At 38.7% G+C, this 18777-nt stretch overlaps 1 protein-coding gene across 11 annotated transcripts in view; it reads left to right on the top strand.

The window, feature by feature from the left end:
- Positions 1-18777, top strand: part of LOC126998800 (histone-lysine N-methyltransferase 2C-like) — a 121327-nt gene that overhangs the window by 95159 nt on the left and 7391 nt on the right. For 4 of the 11 annotated variants that reach the window (XM_050860856.1, XM_050860862.1, XM_050860857.1 and 1 more), the window contains 4 exons: positions 5072-5164; positions 7614-7803; positions 9005-9166; positions 11709-18319. In XM_050860856.1, coding sequence (XP_050716813.1) covers positions 5072-5164; positions 7614-7803; positions 9005-9166; positions 11709-18319 — 7056 coding nt within the window. The remainder of the gene's footprint in view (positions 1-5071; positions 5165-7613; positions 7804-9004; positions 9167-11708; positions 18320-18777) is intronic. The other 7 variants (XM_050860864.1, XM_050860861.1, XM_050860863.1 and 4 more) reach the window with 5 other exon arrangements.

Raw genomic sequence — 18777 nt, 5'->3', positions numbered from 1 at the left:
TGTTCAAAGGTCAACATAGATAAAATTCTGAAACATGATATAGTGTACATTCAGTCAGATAATGCAGCTATTTGTCCACCAAGGATTCTAGATACATTCTGTAGATTCCATGGTTACAGTGCATGCCTCATGTATGTACACACACACACACACACACATGCAGTTTTTTACCATGCATTCCATTAACATTATAGCTTTTAGGGTTTGAAAATTAATGATTTAAATTATGAGATATTTTACCACCTTGTGATGTTCATTGTTCTACTGGTTATTCTCCATCTTATTTCTTAAGCTCTTTCAAGAGAGAAGTATCAAGATACCTCGGATATTACATTATTATTATTTTTTTTTTACATCCATCTTACTTAATTTGGTCAGCATATTGTAATACTATATATATATATATATATATATATATATATATATATATATATATATATATATATATATATATATATATATATATATCATTTAGTATTTTTCCCCAGCCCTAGTATCTCATCTACCGTAAAAATATACTATTGAAAGATCTCATAACTATTTAATTTCTTGTATATATATATATATATATATATATATATATATATATATATATATATATATATATATATATATATATATATATATATATATATATATATATATATGCTATTTTTTTCTGTTCATACTATTTTTTTATAGATTTGGACCCAAGTTTATTAATTATGTCTCAGATAATCAGCTTAAGTTTTAATCATCGTTTTACAGTATAATTTTCTCTTACTGAGATATTGAGATCTGTATCTCATTACTTGTGTATGAATTTGGTCTTGGAGACACTTTCTTTTAGCATCTTTTGGCAATGTCATGGGAGGTGTGAAAGTTGAAAATACATATTTAGGAAGTGGCTGCATTGTTAAAGGATTCTGTGCCTTTTGTGGCTAATTTAATTTTACTTTATGTACATATATCCCTTCAGTGTACATGCATGAGTCCTTATCAAGCATCTAGGAATTAACATATTTTCAAGTCACGTTACAAGTTATTCAAGACATGAAACAGTGAAAAAACTTATTTGATAATATATGACTTGAAATGTGGACATTCCTCAGAAAGGCCCAATTGAAAGCACATAATTGCTTGTAATTATATTGTAGTTTGACATTACAGCATAATTAGGTATAATGCACAAATCCCAGGCTTGCCTATTGTTGTATATGCTAAAACTTTGCTTTTTCATCCCACTGCTCTTTGCCAATGGTCCAGCAACATTTCATGTCCTGCTTACTTTCAAATTATACATTGTTACTGATTTATTTTGTAATATATATATGGAGAATTTCTGGATATAGAATATATGTACAGTTATTATTTTTCATGCTTATGTATGTTGTGTATTGATGCAAGATCCTAAGCAAGGTAAGTTTATTTAATTAAATTTATTCCTAATAATATTTGTTGGAAAGTGAATTTTGTATTTATATATGTTTGTAGCATGAACAAATCTTTCAGTTTCCATTAGAAGATTATTGACCAAAAAAGAACACAACAAGAATGCTTTTCTTATTTTTTTTTATTCTAGTATTTTTTTTTATTAATTATATTATTACTTGTATATATTTTACTGAGATTATTACTTATATACTACTACTTTGCTTCTCTAGCCAGTTATACAGTTTTCCTCATACATTCTTTGCATATTGTCAAATGGTTTTACTTAAATACAGTAAAAAAGTAATATGCAAGCAACAGCTATAAATTAAAAAGGTCATCTTTTCTATGGTTAGTGTAGATGAGGTAGATAGTAAATTCTATGAATAAGATGAATCATGGTCAACATTAACAAACACTGAATACTGTCACCAATGCATCAGGTATTGTCATTTACCAAAATTCAAATAAAGCAAACAAATTTCAGGTGTTAACATATTTATAGATTTGTAATATAGCATAGCCTTTTTTTTTTTTTTTTTTTTTTTTTTTTTTTTTTTACATGACATCCAGTTCGGTACTATTTCAAGTAAATACATTCACATTGAACAGACTTTTGTTATTGCTGCATAAAACACCAATGCACAAACAAAGTTATTTCCTTCCTACTGACATAACAGTACTATCCATGACATTTTTTTATTGCCTCATGTTGCAGAAAGATTTTACTGTTGTCTCAGTGTTGATCTATAGCTAATGCTTTGTAACTAACAGGGCAGTTTTATTTGTTTTTATTTAGGTACATTTTATTTGTTCATGTTGATTAGAAAGATGTTTGCACTACTAATGTACTTTGAGACTGCTTTAAGACAAGAATTATGGAAAGAACAGTGGCATAGAGTTAGGGATTTGTTTTTAGTGACAGTACAGTGCCACTTTTAAATTCATAGTGACAGCTAAGCATATGAATATCTCATTGGATATCTCTGAAATTTATATCAAAGGCAAAATTGGGGCATACACTTATCTGCAGATGGCCTCGCTACTCATCTCCGTTTCATTGGCTGTTGAGCCTGCGGTGGGTAAGAACCCATTACCTCAGGATACATGGCAAGTGTGATGTCCGGGATACCACAGTTTTCTTTCTGTAGGTTTCCCCTGGTACCCATTGATTGACCAGCTCAAAAGGGAGGATGAACATAGGTGGACTGAGCATTTACTGCCCTGGGTAGAGATCGAATCTGGGCCCATGGATATGTGGCTAGGCATGCTAACTGCTACACCATGGATGTGCTGGGGTTCTTATGAAGTGAAACACATGGTACCTTTTCTTGTTCCAATGACGTGTTTGGCCATCATCAGCCTCTGAGACTCGGACGTACTGATGTCATCGGAAGAAACATTTACAAGAAAAAAAATTGGTGACAGGGTGATGATAGAAAGTAGTGATGGGGAGTGCTACCCAGTCGGTGGGCAGAGCTTAGCTGGCCATAGATTAGCATTAGGGGGATTGTCAGTTTTTTTTATATTTATTGACAGTTAAATTTTCTAGATATTCATTATGCATAGCTAATAGTGTAATAATAGTAGCTAAGTTTCAGGTCATTTGACCAATAATTTTTGATCATATTAATAAAAATTTGTTTTGAAAAAAAAAAATTCCTATTTTTGAAGTTAGTTCTTTTCCAACTTTGATGAAAAAAAATCTTGAATATAATTTATATAATTATCAAAAGAATGGCCTAGACAACAACCATCTCCTCACACCCACCCTTTCAGGACCTCACACCTAGCCCGCGACCCATTTTGTACAGAAATTGCTGGTGTAAAATTGCTGTGTGTAACCATCAGCACCTCAAGTAGCTTTCATCCAAGTTCACTCTGACCCCACTACCACCATCCTGGCCACCATCCAACACCCATTTCATTACCACCTACCCCTTACGTGGCCCCCTCCTTACCAAAACTGCCGGTACAAAATTGTCGATTCTGGACGTCAATTTACCCACTATACCTAACCCACAACACTGTCAAACCACTTTCCAACCACTAACCACTTCAATTTCCACATCACAATCTCAAAAAACATTTCCAACATCCACACAAATAAAAAAAAGTGTACCCAGAATAATGCCTGCCAGGCTTGCCAGTTATGCCAATAAATGAAATATATTGGGTGGTCAGTATTCCCAAAGGATCAGTCTACAAGGGCACCACCCCAGAAATCACCCTCGACTCACTCCAGTGACGGGAAAAAATAATACATCAAATACGTACGATGTACGTATCTGACGCTCAATGGTATTAAAAAATAATACGTACGTCGTATGTATCTGACGCTGTACGGGTTAATAAACTTGGCATCATTATAGTCACTTGGCCATGTTTTAGTTCGTGCTAATCACAATATCTTTCCTTTTTATAGTATCACAAATATCCATTGTTTCATTTACCATTTATCTGATATTTCCTTTATATTATCACAATTTAATGTCCAACGATTATTTCCAACTCACTGAACATTTATCACACAATTTATCTTCGAGTCTCAAACACCAATTAATAGCCATGATCGGTTATGTTACGAATTCTCTCAATTTCAGTTTGAAGAACTACACAACACTGGTCATTCGCTGTGTGGTTGATTTCAGGCTTCTTGTACCTCACACAATTTATGCATTTCCTCTCAGCCATGGAGCACTCCCTTGATTTATGATCCCTAGCACACTTGTAATATTTTGGGGCTTCTCCATTGTTCTTGGCAGTGCAGTTGGCCTCAAGATGGCCCTATCTTTGAGAGTGGTAACATATGATTGCATGGTATCTATCTCTCACAGTGTACACTCCCCATTCTAGTTTTATCTTGTCATGATGTTTATGAATCAACTCTAACAGTTGGATCACATTTCAAAATATAGTGCATTGTGCCACCAGCAGCAGGCTTGCTAAAAATCTTCTCAATTTTCCCCTCAACTCCAGAAGTCGAGTGTAGGAACTCATTCCTGTTTAACAGTGTCTCAATTATCTTATCCCTGGTCTCCTCCTCATACACATTGCAGATAATGATCTTTGGCCTTAGTTTTTCCACATTTTTTGTGCTAACTTGCTCTACATTTTCCAATTTCTGAGCTGCCTCATTCCTTGTGTTCTCATCATCAAAGTTCATAACAATGTTACCTCCATTTAGGAATCTTGAATCAGTAATCTGAACGCCTTGTAATGCCTGGGAAACTTCATTTTTCAACTCAGTAGCCTTTTTGTTTTGATCAGAGTCCTTCACAACAAGGAGATTCTTCTTCCTCTTACGTCTGGCTACGTCAGCTAAACTGGCATGACCCGACTCTGCCTTCTCATCACAAATCATGCCTGCCACCTCACTCAACTCCTCCCTGACACTGGACACCCGAGATTCAACCTCATCTTTTACCATTGATATTTCTTTAGATAATTCTTGCTTGAATTTATCCAATTTTTCAACAATGTTGGTAGCGAGAGATACTTTATGAAAACATGGAGTGCAAATCCAATTTATTTTAGGTACATTATCCTGCTTGACTCCAGTCACATTAGCACACTTCACATGACACCACCTTGGACACAAACAGCATCCAATCCACTTTTCGCCTGTAAAATCTTCACAGACACAACAGGAATCTTTCAGAGTTCTGGTTCTGCCCGCCATTGTCGACTCAGCAGCTCCAAGGAGCTCACACCGCACGTCCTCACCCTACCACTCTCACTCACTCACAACACTGTGAGCACTATACTTATGAATGATGGTGCTGTATATGAATATAAAAGAATTTCCATGTCAGAATGAATATCAATTTAACCAAGAGTTACATGAAACTTGAATAGCCACTGTAATATGTTCATGTATTGTTTGTTACTTCATAAACCTGTAGAGGAATCATTTCAGGGTCAAAAGGGAAGGGATTTTTTTTTTTTTCTTTCTTTTTTTTTAATTCTCGATCAAAGCCATTTGAAAATGTAACAAAAGAGTGATATCAGTGATCTTAGTAGTAGATGGGCACTTCACAGGGTAAAATGGGACGAAGATAAATCTCAGAGTGGAAGAAAAAAGGAGTCAAAACATGAGTATCTTATGGGAATTAAATTCAGTAAATTTTTGGCCTAGGTAATCCTCTTATTCTGATGACCAGACTATTTTTTCTCATAGTTTTTTGTGTTTTGTGTTTCAAATTAATCTAATCGCTAATCGCTAGTTTTTTTCTCCCTCCCTCCTCCCAAAACTAGTAATTTCTGCAAAACAAATAATGCAGATTAATAGCAAGCAGATCAAACTCACCAGAAATAAAAGTTTTGTTCTCATTACATAGAGGTGAGGAAAAAATAAACTCTTGAGCCCTTGGAAGACAACGAAGATTGAGGCAGAATCTGCCATCCTTATTGCTTTGTGAGAGCTCAAGTGCATATTTTTCCTCAGTAATATGTGTTGCTAGGACAGAACTTTTAATTATGCTGAGTTTTGATATGTTTGATATTAATTAGTGTTATTTGTTTTGCAGAAATAAAAAGTTTTGGGGGTAAATTTTTGGCATAGGTCGTTACCATTTATCTCTATCTGATAATGACTGATAGTGGATGATGCAGTAATAGAGGATGTTAATGATGTGACCAGCAAAATGAATGAGTTTGACTTTTTGTTTTTTATAAGAGAGGAGAGAGGAGCAATGGTGAATAAGTTTGACTCTTTGCTATTCATAGGAGAGCAGAGAGGAGTGTTGGCATAGGGAGGGAGGTCAGTGCACGGCAGGTTAAAAGCGATGGTGTAAGCAGTGGCACCGCTTGGCTGACAGCACTCATTTTAGATAACAAAAAAACTAAAAATATGTTGACTGAGGGCTCTGACACTAATTAAAGTTTTTCCTATTGTTTTGGTGATTCACATCTGCTGAATTTAATTTTGTAAGCTTTCTTTGGCACCAATTAGTCATTAAAAGTGAGACTTGATTGTATATGCCTAGATCTAAAGAATGATATTTATAAGGTGTCTCATATAATTCTTGTTTGGACTGTGAGTGAATTTGGGACATGGTAGATTATCAAATTGGTTAGAAAAGTAACTGTAGGGGAAAAAAGAGGAGAACCAGTATAAAATACAGTTTCCACCTGGAAAAGAGTAGCAAGTAAAGTGTTTGCATGGTTAGTATTGGGTCCAGTCATAAATTTTGCGTGTATTAATATGCTGGAAAGTATATGAATAATTATATAAACTTTTGCTGATGTTCAAATCCTGAAAGAAGTTGAAAGCTTTGATTACTGTAGACACCTGCAAGATATCAATCAATTAGACATTAAGTCAAACATGGAAAATAGAGTTCAGTGCCAAGAAATATCATGTCATGGAGATGGTGCGTGGAAGATAAGACCCAGATAGAACTATGAAATAGGAAATGAGAAAGCTAACAGAGTTAGAGAAAAAAAAACTTGGGACTAATAATACATTTCTGTGGTGTAGTGATTAGAATGCCTAAGTATGGATCCATGGGCTTGGGTTTGAATCTCAGCCTGGGCAGTTTGCACACAGCCCACTCAGCTGTTCATCCTTCATTGCAGGTTGGTCAATAAGTGGATACCTGGGGAAACCTGAGGAAGGTGTCTGTGGTATCCCGGATGTTGCACTTAACCCATGTCCCAGGGTAATGGGTCATCACCCATAAAAGGTCCAAGGGCTAGTGGGAGGGAGAAGAACACTGAAGCCATGCGCAGTTGTAGCGTTTGCCCCCAACTTTACCTTTTAACACCAGAAAGGCACATAAACAGTTCTATAGGAAACACTGATTACTCAAATAAGAGCAGTTTTTAATTTTATGAATGAGAAAATGCTGAGGGAATTGATAGCATAACTAATATGATCATAGCTTGAGTATGCTGCTGTTATTTGGTCACCATACATAAAAAAACATGTATGGAAGCTTAAAAGGATATAATGCCACAACTAAATCGGCACCAAGCTTAGTGCAATCGGATATTTTAAAATTGAGAAGCAATGAATATGGTGGAAGCGAAGGTTGTGGAGGCAGGTCAACAAGAGAGAAGTCCAAATCATGTTTACAACTACTAGGTACACTCACAAAAAATATATTGGGGGGCATTTGTGCTTGCAGGCTATCAACAGATATAGATATATCTTCAAAAGAATATAGATGCCTATTATATGACTGTGTCCATTGCAACAGGAACAGCCTTTGCTAATAGAAGATCTATTGGAACAAGAAAAACAAGAGCAAATGAAGCAGCAGAAGGCCAGCCACCAGCAGGAGCCCATTGGCCCGGTAGACCTCAACCTTAGTGACATGGATTATGAAAAACTCAAGGCAGATGTTCTTGCTGTTGGAAACCCTCAAGTAGGATTACCAACTATGCCAGGTATGTTTTGATTTTTTTAATTTCAACTAAATAATAGTAAACATCTTAATCTTTTGAAGTAATCAACATATGCACTTGTGTTCTTAGGAGCCTCTTGTGAAATTTTTTAGTTATGGCTAAAATTTACTTTGGGAATAGACAAATCTGTGTCACTCACTAGATTTTTGTTAGTCTAATTTTAAACGTATTTGATCATCGAAATATACTCCTAGGAATTAGCTATATTTAAATTATCTGTAGATCTTTACACACAAAAAAATAAAAGTATAAACCTTATTTCATGATAGGAGTACATTGTTAAATCTGACTAATTGATGACTATAAGATAACTTCAATTAATATGTTCCAAGACGTGGTCAGCCACACAACATGTATGACAGACCCTCCATTTACTGTGTTTCTGTGTAAGGATTTTGTTATAGAGTGAGACCTAAATTTAGGACACATTTTCCATATATCTCAGTTATTCTCCATATAACACAAAATAAATTAGGGTTGTAATAAAAAAAAACTCAGTCACTAATCAAAAACAGAAACAAGCAAACATGGCATCAGCTCTTTGCTGATTGAATCCCTCCTGAACTTTCATTGTCATGGGGCAGGTGGAAAGTAATTCCCCATTGGTTGATCTTATTTATTTATATAGACACACAGGGAATAGTCAATTTAATTTTCAAAATCAGTGATAGTGTAGATTGGTGTGCACCAGATGTAGTAACTTCTAACTTATTCACCTGAAACTACGTGTAATGACTAGCTTTTTATGACTAGCTAGCTAGCTCAGGACTATGATTTATGTGACTCAAACTATTTTTTGAGGGGGGGTGGGATTTTTAATTGGAAACCAGGGTGCATCTTATAACCATTAATATGAATTGATACTATGATTGTTTTGCATCATGATAAAATATGGTACTATAATGAATATATAAAGAAAAGACAAAGGTTTTGGATTCCTTTTGAATACAAATAGGTGAGGGATAATATAGATGTAATAGGAAAAAGAATGTTTAAATTCATAACCAATATTTTTTAGACCTTTCATTGGGTGAAAATTCTTTACTATTTTACTTTCATTCACCATTTTCCCTTCATTAGGCTTTTAGAAGGCACATAATATGCAAAATGTTAATGTAAATTTTGTTTGAAAACAACATAGCACTGTATAATACTATATCAAAAGTTCTATTACATAAAACAGGAGGACAAGTGTTGAGTAATAATGGTAGTGTGAGACAACCCTTTCAACGTGTGGTTGGGCCTCCTCTCACAGCATCCAGCCACTCTCCCCACCAAGTATCAGGACCAGCACAGCCCCTGACTCGTCCAGTACGACCACAAGGAGACCCTGGCATGCACCCTGGTAAATACTACGTCTCTCATATAATTTCCATCAGTTTGTTGGTTTTGGTTTTGTTCACACAGATTGCTTCAAAACTGTAAATGCTTAGTGATCTAGTCATGTATACAGTCGAGCATCATTACAACAAAATTCTTATGCTAATTTCATTTGTATATGAATACTACATTACCTGCAAAAAAAAGGATAAGATTAAGCTTTAACCTCTAGAACATGATAAAAATTAACATTAATAATTGAGTTAGTGGTAACTCAATCTTTATTGATGATGTACAATATTTAATTTCCAATTGCATGCAAAGAGCCTTGATTTTTTCATATATGAATCAGATGGTATCAGTTGATTTTTAATGAAAATCCCTTGCATTATAAGACACAGATAATTATTACCAGCTTTGGTGCTCTTGATTTGCAAGGTTGCAAATGTGTTTACTTTGCATTCTTACTAGACTTGTGAGCAAATATACCAAAAGCTTTTAGAAACAGCGAAAGTGAGACAGAGAGAGAATGCTGCCGTAACCAGAAATCATATTATTGTCATGCTTTGAAAATTCCCTCTTTGATCTCAGCATAAGCTTTTTGACTGCTTTTTGTGTGAATAGGCCTCCTGTAGCAGCTGCAAACTTACCCAGTAATGCCTCGCTATAGTGTGTCATATAGCTTATTTAAGTGCTGATGTCTTACAAAACGACAATATCTTGTTGCAGGGGCCCTAGTTACAGATCGATTGTGCACATTATGATTTCTGAACATTTTTGGTGGCATCTAGATTGCAACAGTTAGTATGCTTGACTGCCATCTATATAATGCTTTTTTCGTTAGTGCCAGCTTCCAGTTATAAATTTTCAATGCACTTTCATCTTGTACTTACCCAAAAATACACATTTATATGCCATGTATGTGCATGTTTATGTAATCAGTAGGATTAAGGCATATATTGTGGATGTTCAGACACCAGTTCATATAAATGCAAATAATTTTGCAGCTGATTGATATAATGTCTTTTTTGCCATTGCTGGTGAAAACACAAGGTCGACCCTTGTCAGTTTGTTCAAATGAAATACATTACTTAGAGCAGAGATGCACACCTCACCCCACCTTTGCTTGAATTGCCCACCTTACATTATTAATGAAACAATGAAAGTGTCATTAAAGTTGAAGTAGGTGGAAGTAAATAAATTGTTTTTTCATGTATGCTGGATGCAGTATCAGTCATATAGTAACAAACATTAATGATTTATAGTTGTTACTTAATAGAAAATGAGAACTATGACTTGTAAGGACTGGTGATGCTTCTCTCACTTCTGATGTCCCAAAGTAGGGTACCATTTATACTAATGGTTACTTCTGCCTGCCTACAAGAAAAGTCTTGATCAAACAAAAAAAATTACAGTATTGGAAAAAATATTACAGTATTGGTAAACATAAGTTATACTTATGTGACCATGATTTATGACTGTCAGGAGCAGGCTGTGTAGCCTGTGGTGATGCACAACGCCTAAATGAGAGTAATATAAAAAAGTATATTATAAACTGTATACTACAAAACAAGTGCAGTCCAGCATAAATGTAAGAAAAAGATTCACCGACAAGAAAGGAATATACAGAGGGAGCTTACTTGAAGTTTGAAACTTTGATATAACTGTTTCTGGCATTTTTAGGAAGCAAGTGCAGTTTAGCATAAAAACAAGGGAAAGATCCACCATAACTAGTAATCATTATACAGAGGGAGCTTAATTTAAGTTTGAAAGAGGGAAAGTGGAGTCCTGCTTAACATCTGCATATCTGAAATATTTACCGAGGTGAAAACTCTGGTTTTGCCAAGACTTTTTAAATGAAAATTCAGATGCAGGAAGGAGTGTGATTCATCAAGAGCCATTAACCACAGAAACTGGGATCTGCAAATCAAGCTGATGTGGTATCGTATTCATAAACAGGGTCCAAGAAATACTTCTATGAGAACAGCTATTGCTCGTGAAGTTTGGTCTATTAGTATTGTGGCATATTACACTTAGGTATTTTAATTATATATTTAAGATTGATATGAAGCACTCATTTAATTGTACATCATGCATATGATGATTATCTCAAATCAGTGATCTCCTAGCTTAAACTAAGTATATATTATAACAACAGTACACAAAGACCACTCATCAGACAGTGCTTTAGATAATTGAAATTTTTGACCCTTGTAGCGAGGCATAACTGTGTTCTTGAGGCTGTAAATTTCAAGAACAATTCAGAACAAGTTCTGTTGAAAATGGGTTTCCCTACACATAAAGTACTGATTCTCTTACAGTCCATCCCATGACATCACTCAGTACAACTGGAAATGCACTGACGTGATCCAACAGGGCTCTCCTTAACAAAAAGTAATATCTGCTTTGATTCTTGATGCAGCATTATTATATATGGAAAGTTCAAATTATATATTAAGAGCAGTCTTCAAAAATAAAAGAAAAGCACAAATTGTAATGAAGCTCAGCTGTATAAGTCATTTGGATTATGACAAATCATATCTTATATGGTTATTATTCATTTCCAGCTTTGTTACAAGCAGTTGGATCACGTGGAACTGGTCCATCATCACCAGGAACGGTGAACATTAAGACACTTCCTCCACCTCCACTCCCTTCTGAAAACCCTCAGACTGATGCAGAAAGACAACAACAGAATCAGTATGAACACTGGTTAACACAACAACACAACCTCATAAGCACACAGCAGAGGTATTATGAAGCTGAAATAACCAAACTTCGAAAGCAGCGCAAAAATTTAAATAGCCGTCAGAGAACACTGAAGAAAAATGGTCAGGGGTTAAATGAGCATGATGCTGCCGAGCTTGCCCGTGTGCAGAGGGAAGCATCAGCAATTCAGCGACATTTAGAACAGTGCCGCAAATCAGCTAGGCAACATGCCATGATTATGCAGGAATACAATAACAAGAAAAGAAATAGACCAGCTCATATTATGAATACTCAAGGTGGGGTGATGAATGCATCTCAAGGCACTATGATGACCGGGACTTCACCGGTAGGTCCGGCAGGGTCATCACCTATGCATTCCACTCCACAGAGTCCTCTCATGTCTCCCTCACCCTCGTCACAACCAGGGATGGGATTAAGTCCAATGGTACCCTCCCCTCACACACCAGTAGCATCCCCTAATCCCACAATTGTGCCACAGCATTCTCCTCATGCCATGGTTGTTCCAGGTCCTCATCCATCCCCTGGCGAATCACCTTTCAGTCCTCAAACTCGCATGCCATCTCCAGGAGGGGGATATCCTGAGCAAGGTCCTCGAGCAGCCTACACAGGAGCCCCTCAGGGCATGACACATCACATGATGGCTCCTCAGATGCGTGTTAGAATGCCAGTCCACAGTCCTGGTACTCAGACGGTACCACCAAGCCAAATGTCTCCACATATGATAGGAGTAAGATCACCATACCCCCAGACAGGAGTAATGATGCCTCAAGGTCAAGGGGCACCTATGTTGATGAGGCATCAATACCCCCAGGCTGTTATGCCAATAAGGAGGCCATCTGGATCAGGCCCAGTTCCTAGTCCAGGATCTTCTGGGCCAGTACCAAGCCCAAGTGGGCCAGTTCAAAGTCCTGTTAGTGGTGGAATAGCAATGAAACCAAGTCCTGTTCATAGTGGCCTGAAAAGCCCTGTTCCCATAGCCAGTCCAAGTCCTGGTGGACCAGTTGCAAGTCCAATATCTGGAACTATAGCAATGAAACAAAGTCCTGTCCATAGTGGTTTAAGGAGTCCTGTACCACTTTCCAGCCCTCAGATGCGACCTCTTAGTGCTGAAAACCCAAGTACACCATTAACTCCTCGAAGTATTAGTGCTGGAGAAATAGTTGGTACACCACAGACTCCCCACAGTGACTTTGGGGGGCCTGGTAGTAACAGTAGCCAAGTTAACAGTCCTCATCCATCAGTACCCACACCAACTAATGATACAGTACCCTCACCTGTTTCTTCATCAGCATCATTAGCACCTGCTTCTGTACAGAGATCTGGTGGAGGAGGAGGTAATTCTAATAATCCTAATAATCCTGCTCCTCTCCCACCTTACATAAGTAAATTTGGATATTTCAAGTTTGGTCTGAAGGGTGGTGCTCTTCTAAGGAGTCGTTGGGGGCACTTTAAGCTGGGTTTAAAGGGTGGAGCTCCTGTTGGAGACTTGGAAAACAAAAACCCCACTTCCTCTCCTGAAGCAGCAACATCGGCCCCAGCTAATACAACAGCCATTATTAGTACATCACCTTCTACATTCGTTACATGTGCTCCAACATATATAAAAAGTGAAATTGAGGGAGATGATGGACAGGAAGGTTTAGCCCACGTCCTAAGTGAGAGTGTCAAAGGACCTGTTGTAAGAATGATGGCAGGAACGACACGAATGGGCCAGGTAGCTTACTCCTCACCAAGTATAGCCACCACCTCAATGCCACCACATCTTTCTGCCAGTGCCAACAAGTTAGTTGTTCCTGAACCTGCTAAATCTGAGATTCCTCCATCTAGTAGACATCAGGCAGTAATTGGAATTCCTGGTGGAGGAGCTATTCCATCTCAGAATAACATGTATCCTAGTCACACTGTAGCTGTTGCTCCAGGAATCCGAATACCTTCAATAAATGCCTCAGCCAACTATCCATCATCAAGCACTGGGGCAGGAAATGCATTAACCACAAGCACAAATGTACTATCTTTGCCTATTGGTACTTCTGGAGGTAGCTTGGTACCTCCCTCCATAATGTCTGTAACCTCCAGTGCCACACCAGTAAGTTCAACTTACAGCTCCAATGTAATGCCAGTCGGCCTACCACCAGATGATGTTTCAACACATAGTTCTATTGTAAGCATCAGTGACCAAGTGAGTGGCATAACAAGTGGATTAGTTAATTATGCAAGTACTTCTAGCCTGCCACTAAGTTCAGTCTCTGCCATGACACATACCACACCATCTCTTGGCCGTCCCTTGGTGAGTGTTCCTGTGCAGCAAATTGGTTCACCACAAAGGCATGTGCTGCATAATCCTGTAACTGTTACCACATCTCATCAGTTGCGAACTCTACCATCCATAGGACACCTCCAACCAGGAACAAGACCTTTTAGAACACAGCTTATGAGAGCTCCTGTATCACAGCATGGAGTGCAAGATTCTGAAGGTCATCAAGGAGTTACTCAGCAACAAGTAATGCATCCAGCCTTGACTCAAACAGTTGGAATGTTGACTAATAATGTTCACCAGCCTGTAGGACAACAAGCATGGATTCAAACATCCTCAGGAACCCTTCATCAGGGTGGAGTTGTTTTACAGGGAGGAGTACAGCAAGCTGTTGGAGTACGTATGGTTGCACAGCCTATGATGGTGCAACAGACTATTGTACGAGGTAGCAATGTAATGGTACGGCCAGGCACCAGTGGTCCAGTTGCAGTTCAAGGGGGTGTACGAATGATGATGATACATGGGGGGCAACCTGTTCGCACCCCTTCTCCCCCGATCACCCGACCAGCCATGATGCCACCACCTGCAGCAAAATCTCCAGCAGGACACTCCGCTAGTCCTGTGGCACGCGTGTCTCCTGCACCATCCCCATTATCAAATCATGCTTCACCACACTCACCTCAGATCAAGAGTCAGTCTCCTTCCTTGACATCTTCTGTTCCAAGTCCACATAGTACTATTCCTACACCTCCTCATTTAATAAAAAGAGAGCCAGAGGATGACTCCCCTGGATCCTGCAGCACCCCTAATATCACACACACCATTCCAGTTGCTACATCAACCTCACAGGCTTTGGGCACTCAGCATATGATTGTAACTAGTGTATCTCTACAGCCCCAACTATCTGTTTTGAACAATCCTCAAGTAACTTCTCAGACTCCACCAGGAGCCTCTGGACAAATAAAAACTGAAGTAAGTGATGGGATGAGCAAAGAATCATCCAATGCCTTACTGAAGCAGCTTCTAGAAAATACAGGTTGTGCTAGTCCCATGCAACAACCTTCTCAAGGCCAGTTGTTATTATTCAGATCATCTCAAGGACATCTACCTATGCAGTCATCTCATCTGTCGCAAGTTGCTTCACAAGTACCTAATCCTACTCCTATAGTGATTCCACGCAGTGCTGTAACTTCCTCAGGACCTGTCTCACTTGCATCTGTTCAGCAGACCAGCAGTACACCCACTCTTCAGAATTCTGATATGCAACAACAATCACAGCAGTTGCAGCAGCAGCAACAGCAATGTCAATCTCAGTTACAGTCACAACCACAACATGGAGTGGTCACACCAGGAAGTCAACCCCAACCTTCAGGTTCCAGTCCCCACATGATGCAGCGTTCAGTAGTTGTGTCATCTGGTATTCACCCATCTCAGGGCACACATACTGTCATTCTCGGTCAGCAGCAGCAGTTGGTCTCTCATTCTACTGCTCATGTAAACCTTGGTCATTCTGTTGTCCGTCAAGGTGTACCACCCTTTTCTGGGCCAGGCCACCCAGTACAGTACACCACTGCTCCTCACCCTTCTAGTCAGCAAGCAGTTGTAAGGCAGGTTACAACACATCAGATTAATCACCCTAGTGTGATCCCTTCCTCCACTCACCATGTTATTCAAGGTCAGCCTCCTCAGCAATCAGCAACTGTAAGTCCCTCAATCCGACCATTAGCGGGCCACTTAGTTACTCCAGCATCTCCTCACATGGTTGTTCATACTGGAGTTCGAGCCACACACCCTGGGCAACAGCATGCCTTAAGTAATGCTAATCAGCTGGGAACACATGTTGCCACAGGGACACGTGCTCCCTTGAATTCTACAGTTTTGAACAATTCATCAACACCACCCAGTATAGCAGAAAGGGTAAATAGTGACCCTACCCTTAAGACTGAGATGAGAGTCATGATTCCAGAGACAGTAATGGGCACAGGTTCTGCTAGCACAGGTGAACACACTCCTGAGATGACTACCCCTAATGAAGGCTCTGACTCAATGGATCATGAAGAATTGAAAAAAGCCAAGAAGCGTGCCCAACAGGCTAGAAGAAAGAGTCAGAGTAAAGATACTAAAGTTCAACCTGCAAAACGAGCTAGACAAGGGTCTCGTGTTGAAGAAGACTATGATGCCTATATTGAGAGTGTTATGCAGCAGCTGAGGGCTATGCCACCGCTGAACATCATGGAACCAGAAGTACCGAGAAACTTTAATCTTTGTCCAGTGTTTGGAAGTGGAGACTTATCAAAGCTTGGAAGAAGAGATTGCAATCATAGGCAGGGAATTTTGGAAGGCACATTAGGTAATGCCACTATAAAGAATGTCACAGATTACTATAATACACAACCCTTTGGAGACAAAATGCCCATTGTTACTCCTGCAAAAACTGGACCAACTCAGCGAGGGTTTTATATTCATGAATTCACTCCACCCAAAATTGGTCTTCCCCTGGATGAGTATCAAGAAGGGGATTTGGTTAGTGGGTCTAGCCGTCCAACTCCAGCTTTAACTCCAACCAGAGAGGCAGATTCTCCAGATACAGTTCTCAGCTCTTCCTCTCCAGAATGTATACTACCAGAATCTCCTCTTCCATTCAAAGGCTTAAGACTTGTTGATATGGATGAAGACTCTCAAGAAGACCAGCGTGACAGATCCATCTCTCCAGCTATTCCCCTTCTCATCCCAACACCTATTCGTCCTGGCCAGTTGCCATTTCTGTCTTCAAAAAGCAAAGATAATCCTGAATTGGATAAAGAAAATATTGGTAGTCTTTCCAGCATAACACTGAAAAGCCGTGTTGGCCAGTCACCAGCGTTGCCTCTAAAAGATATGGGTAATGTAACTGTCACATTGACTCTCTCTTCACAGGCAGGTGAAGATGTGTCAGGGGTGTTGCGGTCTTTAGCCAATCTCCTCAACATTCCTCCACCTTCTGCATATCACATGGCAGACCGGCTTGAGGCACCCAAAATATCAAGATTGTACCGCCACAAGCAGCTGAAAGATGGCAAAGAACAGGTGGTAGATATTCAGAGCATTCTTAATGGACAGGCTCGTTTTTGCTGCAACTGTGATATGATTATTTTGAAAGATATTTTGTGCAAGAAAGTGTTGGAACTTCCTTTCTTAAATAAAGAAGAATATGGGAATGTTGAAGAGATCACATTTTGCTCTCAACAGTGCTACATACAATTTGCAGTGACCCAGCGTATGCTTATGGATGAAAAAGGAAAGCACGAGGTACCTAGTAGACATATTAAGTTGAAAGACTCCTTTGGCAATGTGAAGGGTTCTGGTTTTTCCACTGCTGAAGCTTTATCTGATTGGTCAAAGGATGATGATATGAGTGAAGTGTTAAAAGTTCCTCAACTTGAAGATTCATTGATGAGCAGGCCAAACAAACACAAGCTAGATGATCACAACCAGTACCCAAAGCAAGCTGATGGAAAACGCTTTCGTGGTCACAAATATAAATATTGGTCACCAACTGCTCTGCCTTTGCCAGAAAATTATGAAAAGCCTACTCCCAAGGAGATGACTGATTTATTATTCCGTATGGGAATCACATACAGGAAATCAAGACTACCAGATGATTCACGACAGTGTATTTTGTGCAATTTGTATGGAGATTATGTTGCCGATGGTCCATCTAGACTACTCAATTATGATGTAGATAAATGGGTTCATCTTAACTGTGCACTGTGGGCAGAAGATGTGTATGAAACTATGAATGGAGCTCTGATGAATGTCGAGACTACAATGAAAAAGGTGGCAGCAAATGAGTGTGAACACTGTCACCAGCTAGGAGCATCTGTTAAATGCTTCAAAGTGCGATGCAGTAAAGTGTATCATTTGAATTGTGCTGTGAAGGAGGGATGCACATTTTATAAGAATAAAACTGTTTATTGTCAAGAACACATAAACAAAGGAGAAAAAGACAATGAACTTTCAACTTTAGCTGTCTTCCGACGTGTATTCATTGACCGTGATGAGAACAGGCAAGTTGCTTCAGTGATGCACCAGGCAGACTTGAGCTATGTGCTCAGGATTGGGTCCTTAATTCTCTTGGCAATTGGGCAACTTCTTCCACACCAGCTCCAAGCATTCCACACACCATACTGCATTTACCCTGTTGGATATCAAGTGGTAAGTGTTATGATAAACGTGTGTATTTGGTAACTATTTCTGGCAAATACTCCCAAGTTCCTAGTAAGCTAACAAATAGTTCAGAAATGTTGATAGTCTCTGCATTCCTTTAGTATCCAACATGATATTTCATCATAGACCTTCCTAACATGTTGAGCCTCACATAGTTTATGCCCTTCTTAAACTTTTGTATCCATCATAATTGGGTAGTTCCTAGTCACTCCCATCAGTTCTACAAAGTCTTTTTCCCCTACAAAAAACGATTGGAGTCTTTTGTTTAGTATTTCAGCTTTATTTATCATATCTCCAAAGACCCTTCCTTCAACTTTAAGTTTGTCAACAACTTTGTTTCAATTTGCCACCGACATAGAACAGCATGGGTCCTCCCTGCACTTGTCAACCATCCCTCTCAAAGTTTCTTTCTTCCTCTCTGCAAATCCTTACAAAGTCATTTCTAG

This window comes from Eriocheir sinensis, chromosome 15 (genome assembly GCF_024679095.1).
Source record: "Eriocheir sinensis breed Jianghai 21 chromosome 15, ASM2467909v1, whole genome shotgun sequence".
Classification (NCBI taxonomy): Eukaryota; Metazoa; Arthropoda; class Malacostraca; order Decapoda; family Varunidae; genus Eriocheir; species Eriocheir sinensis.
This window is presented reverse-complemented; position numbering and strand designations above follow the sequence as displayed.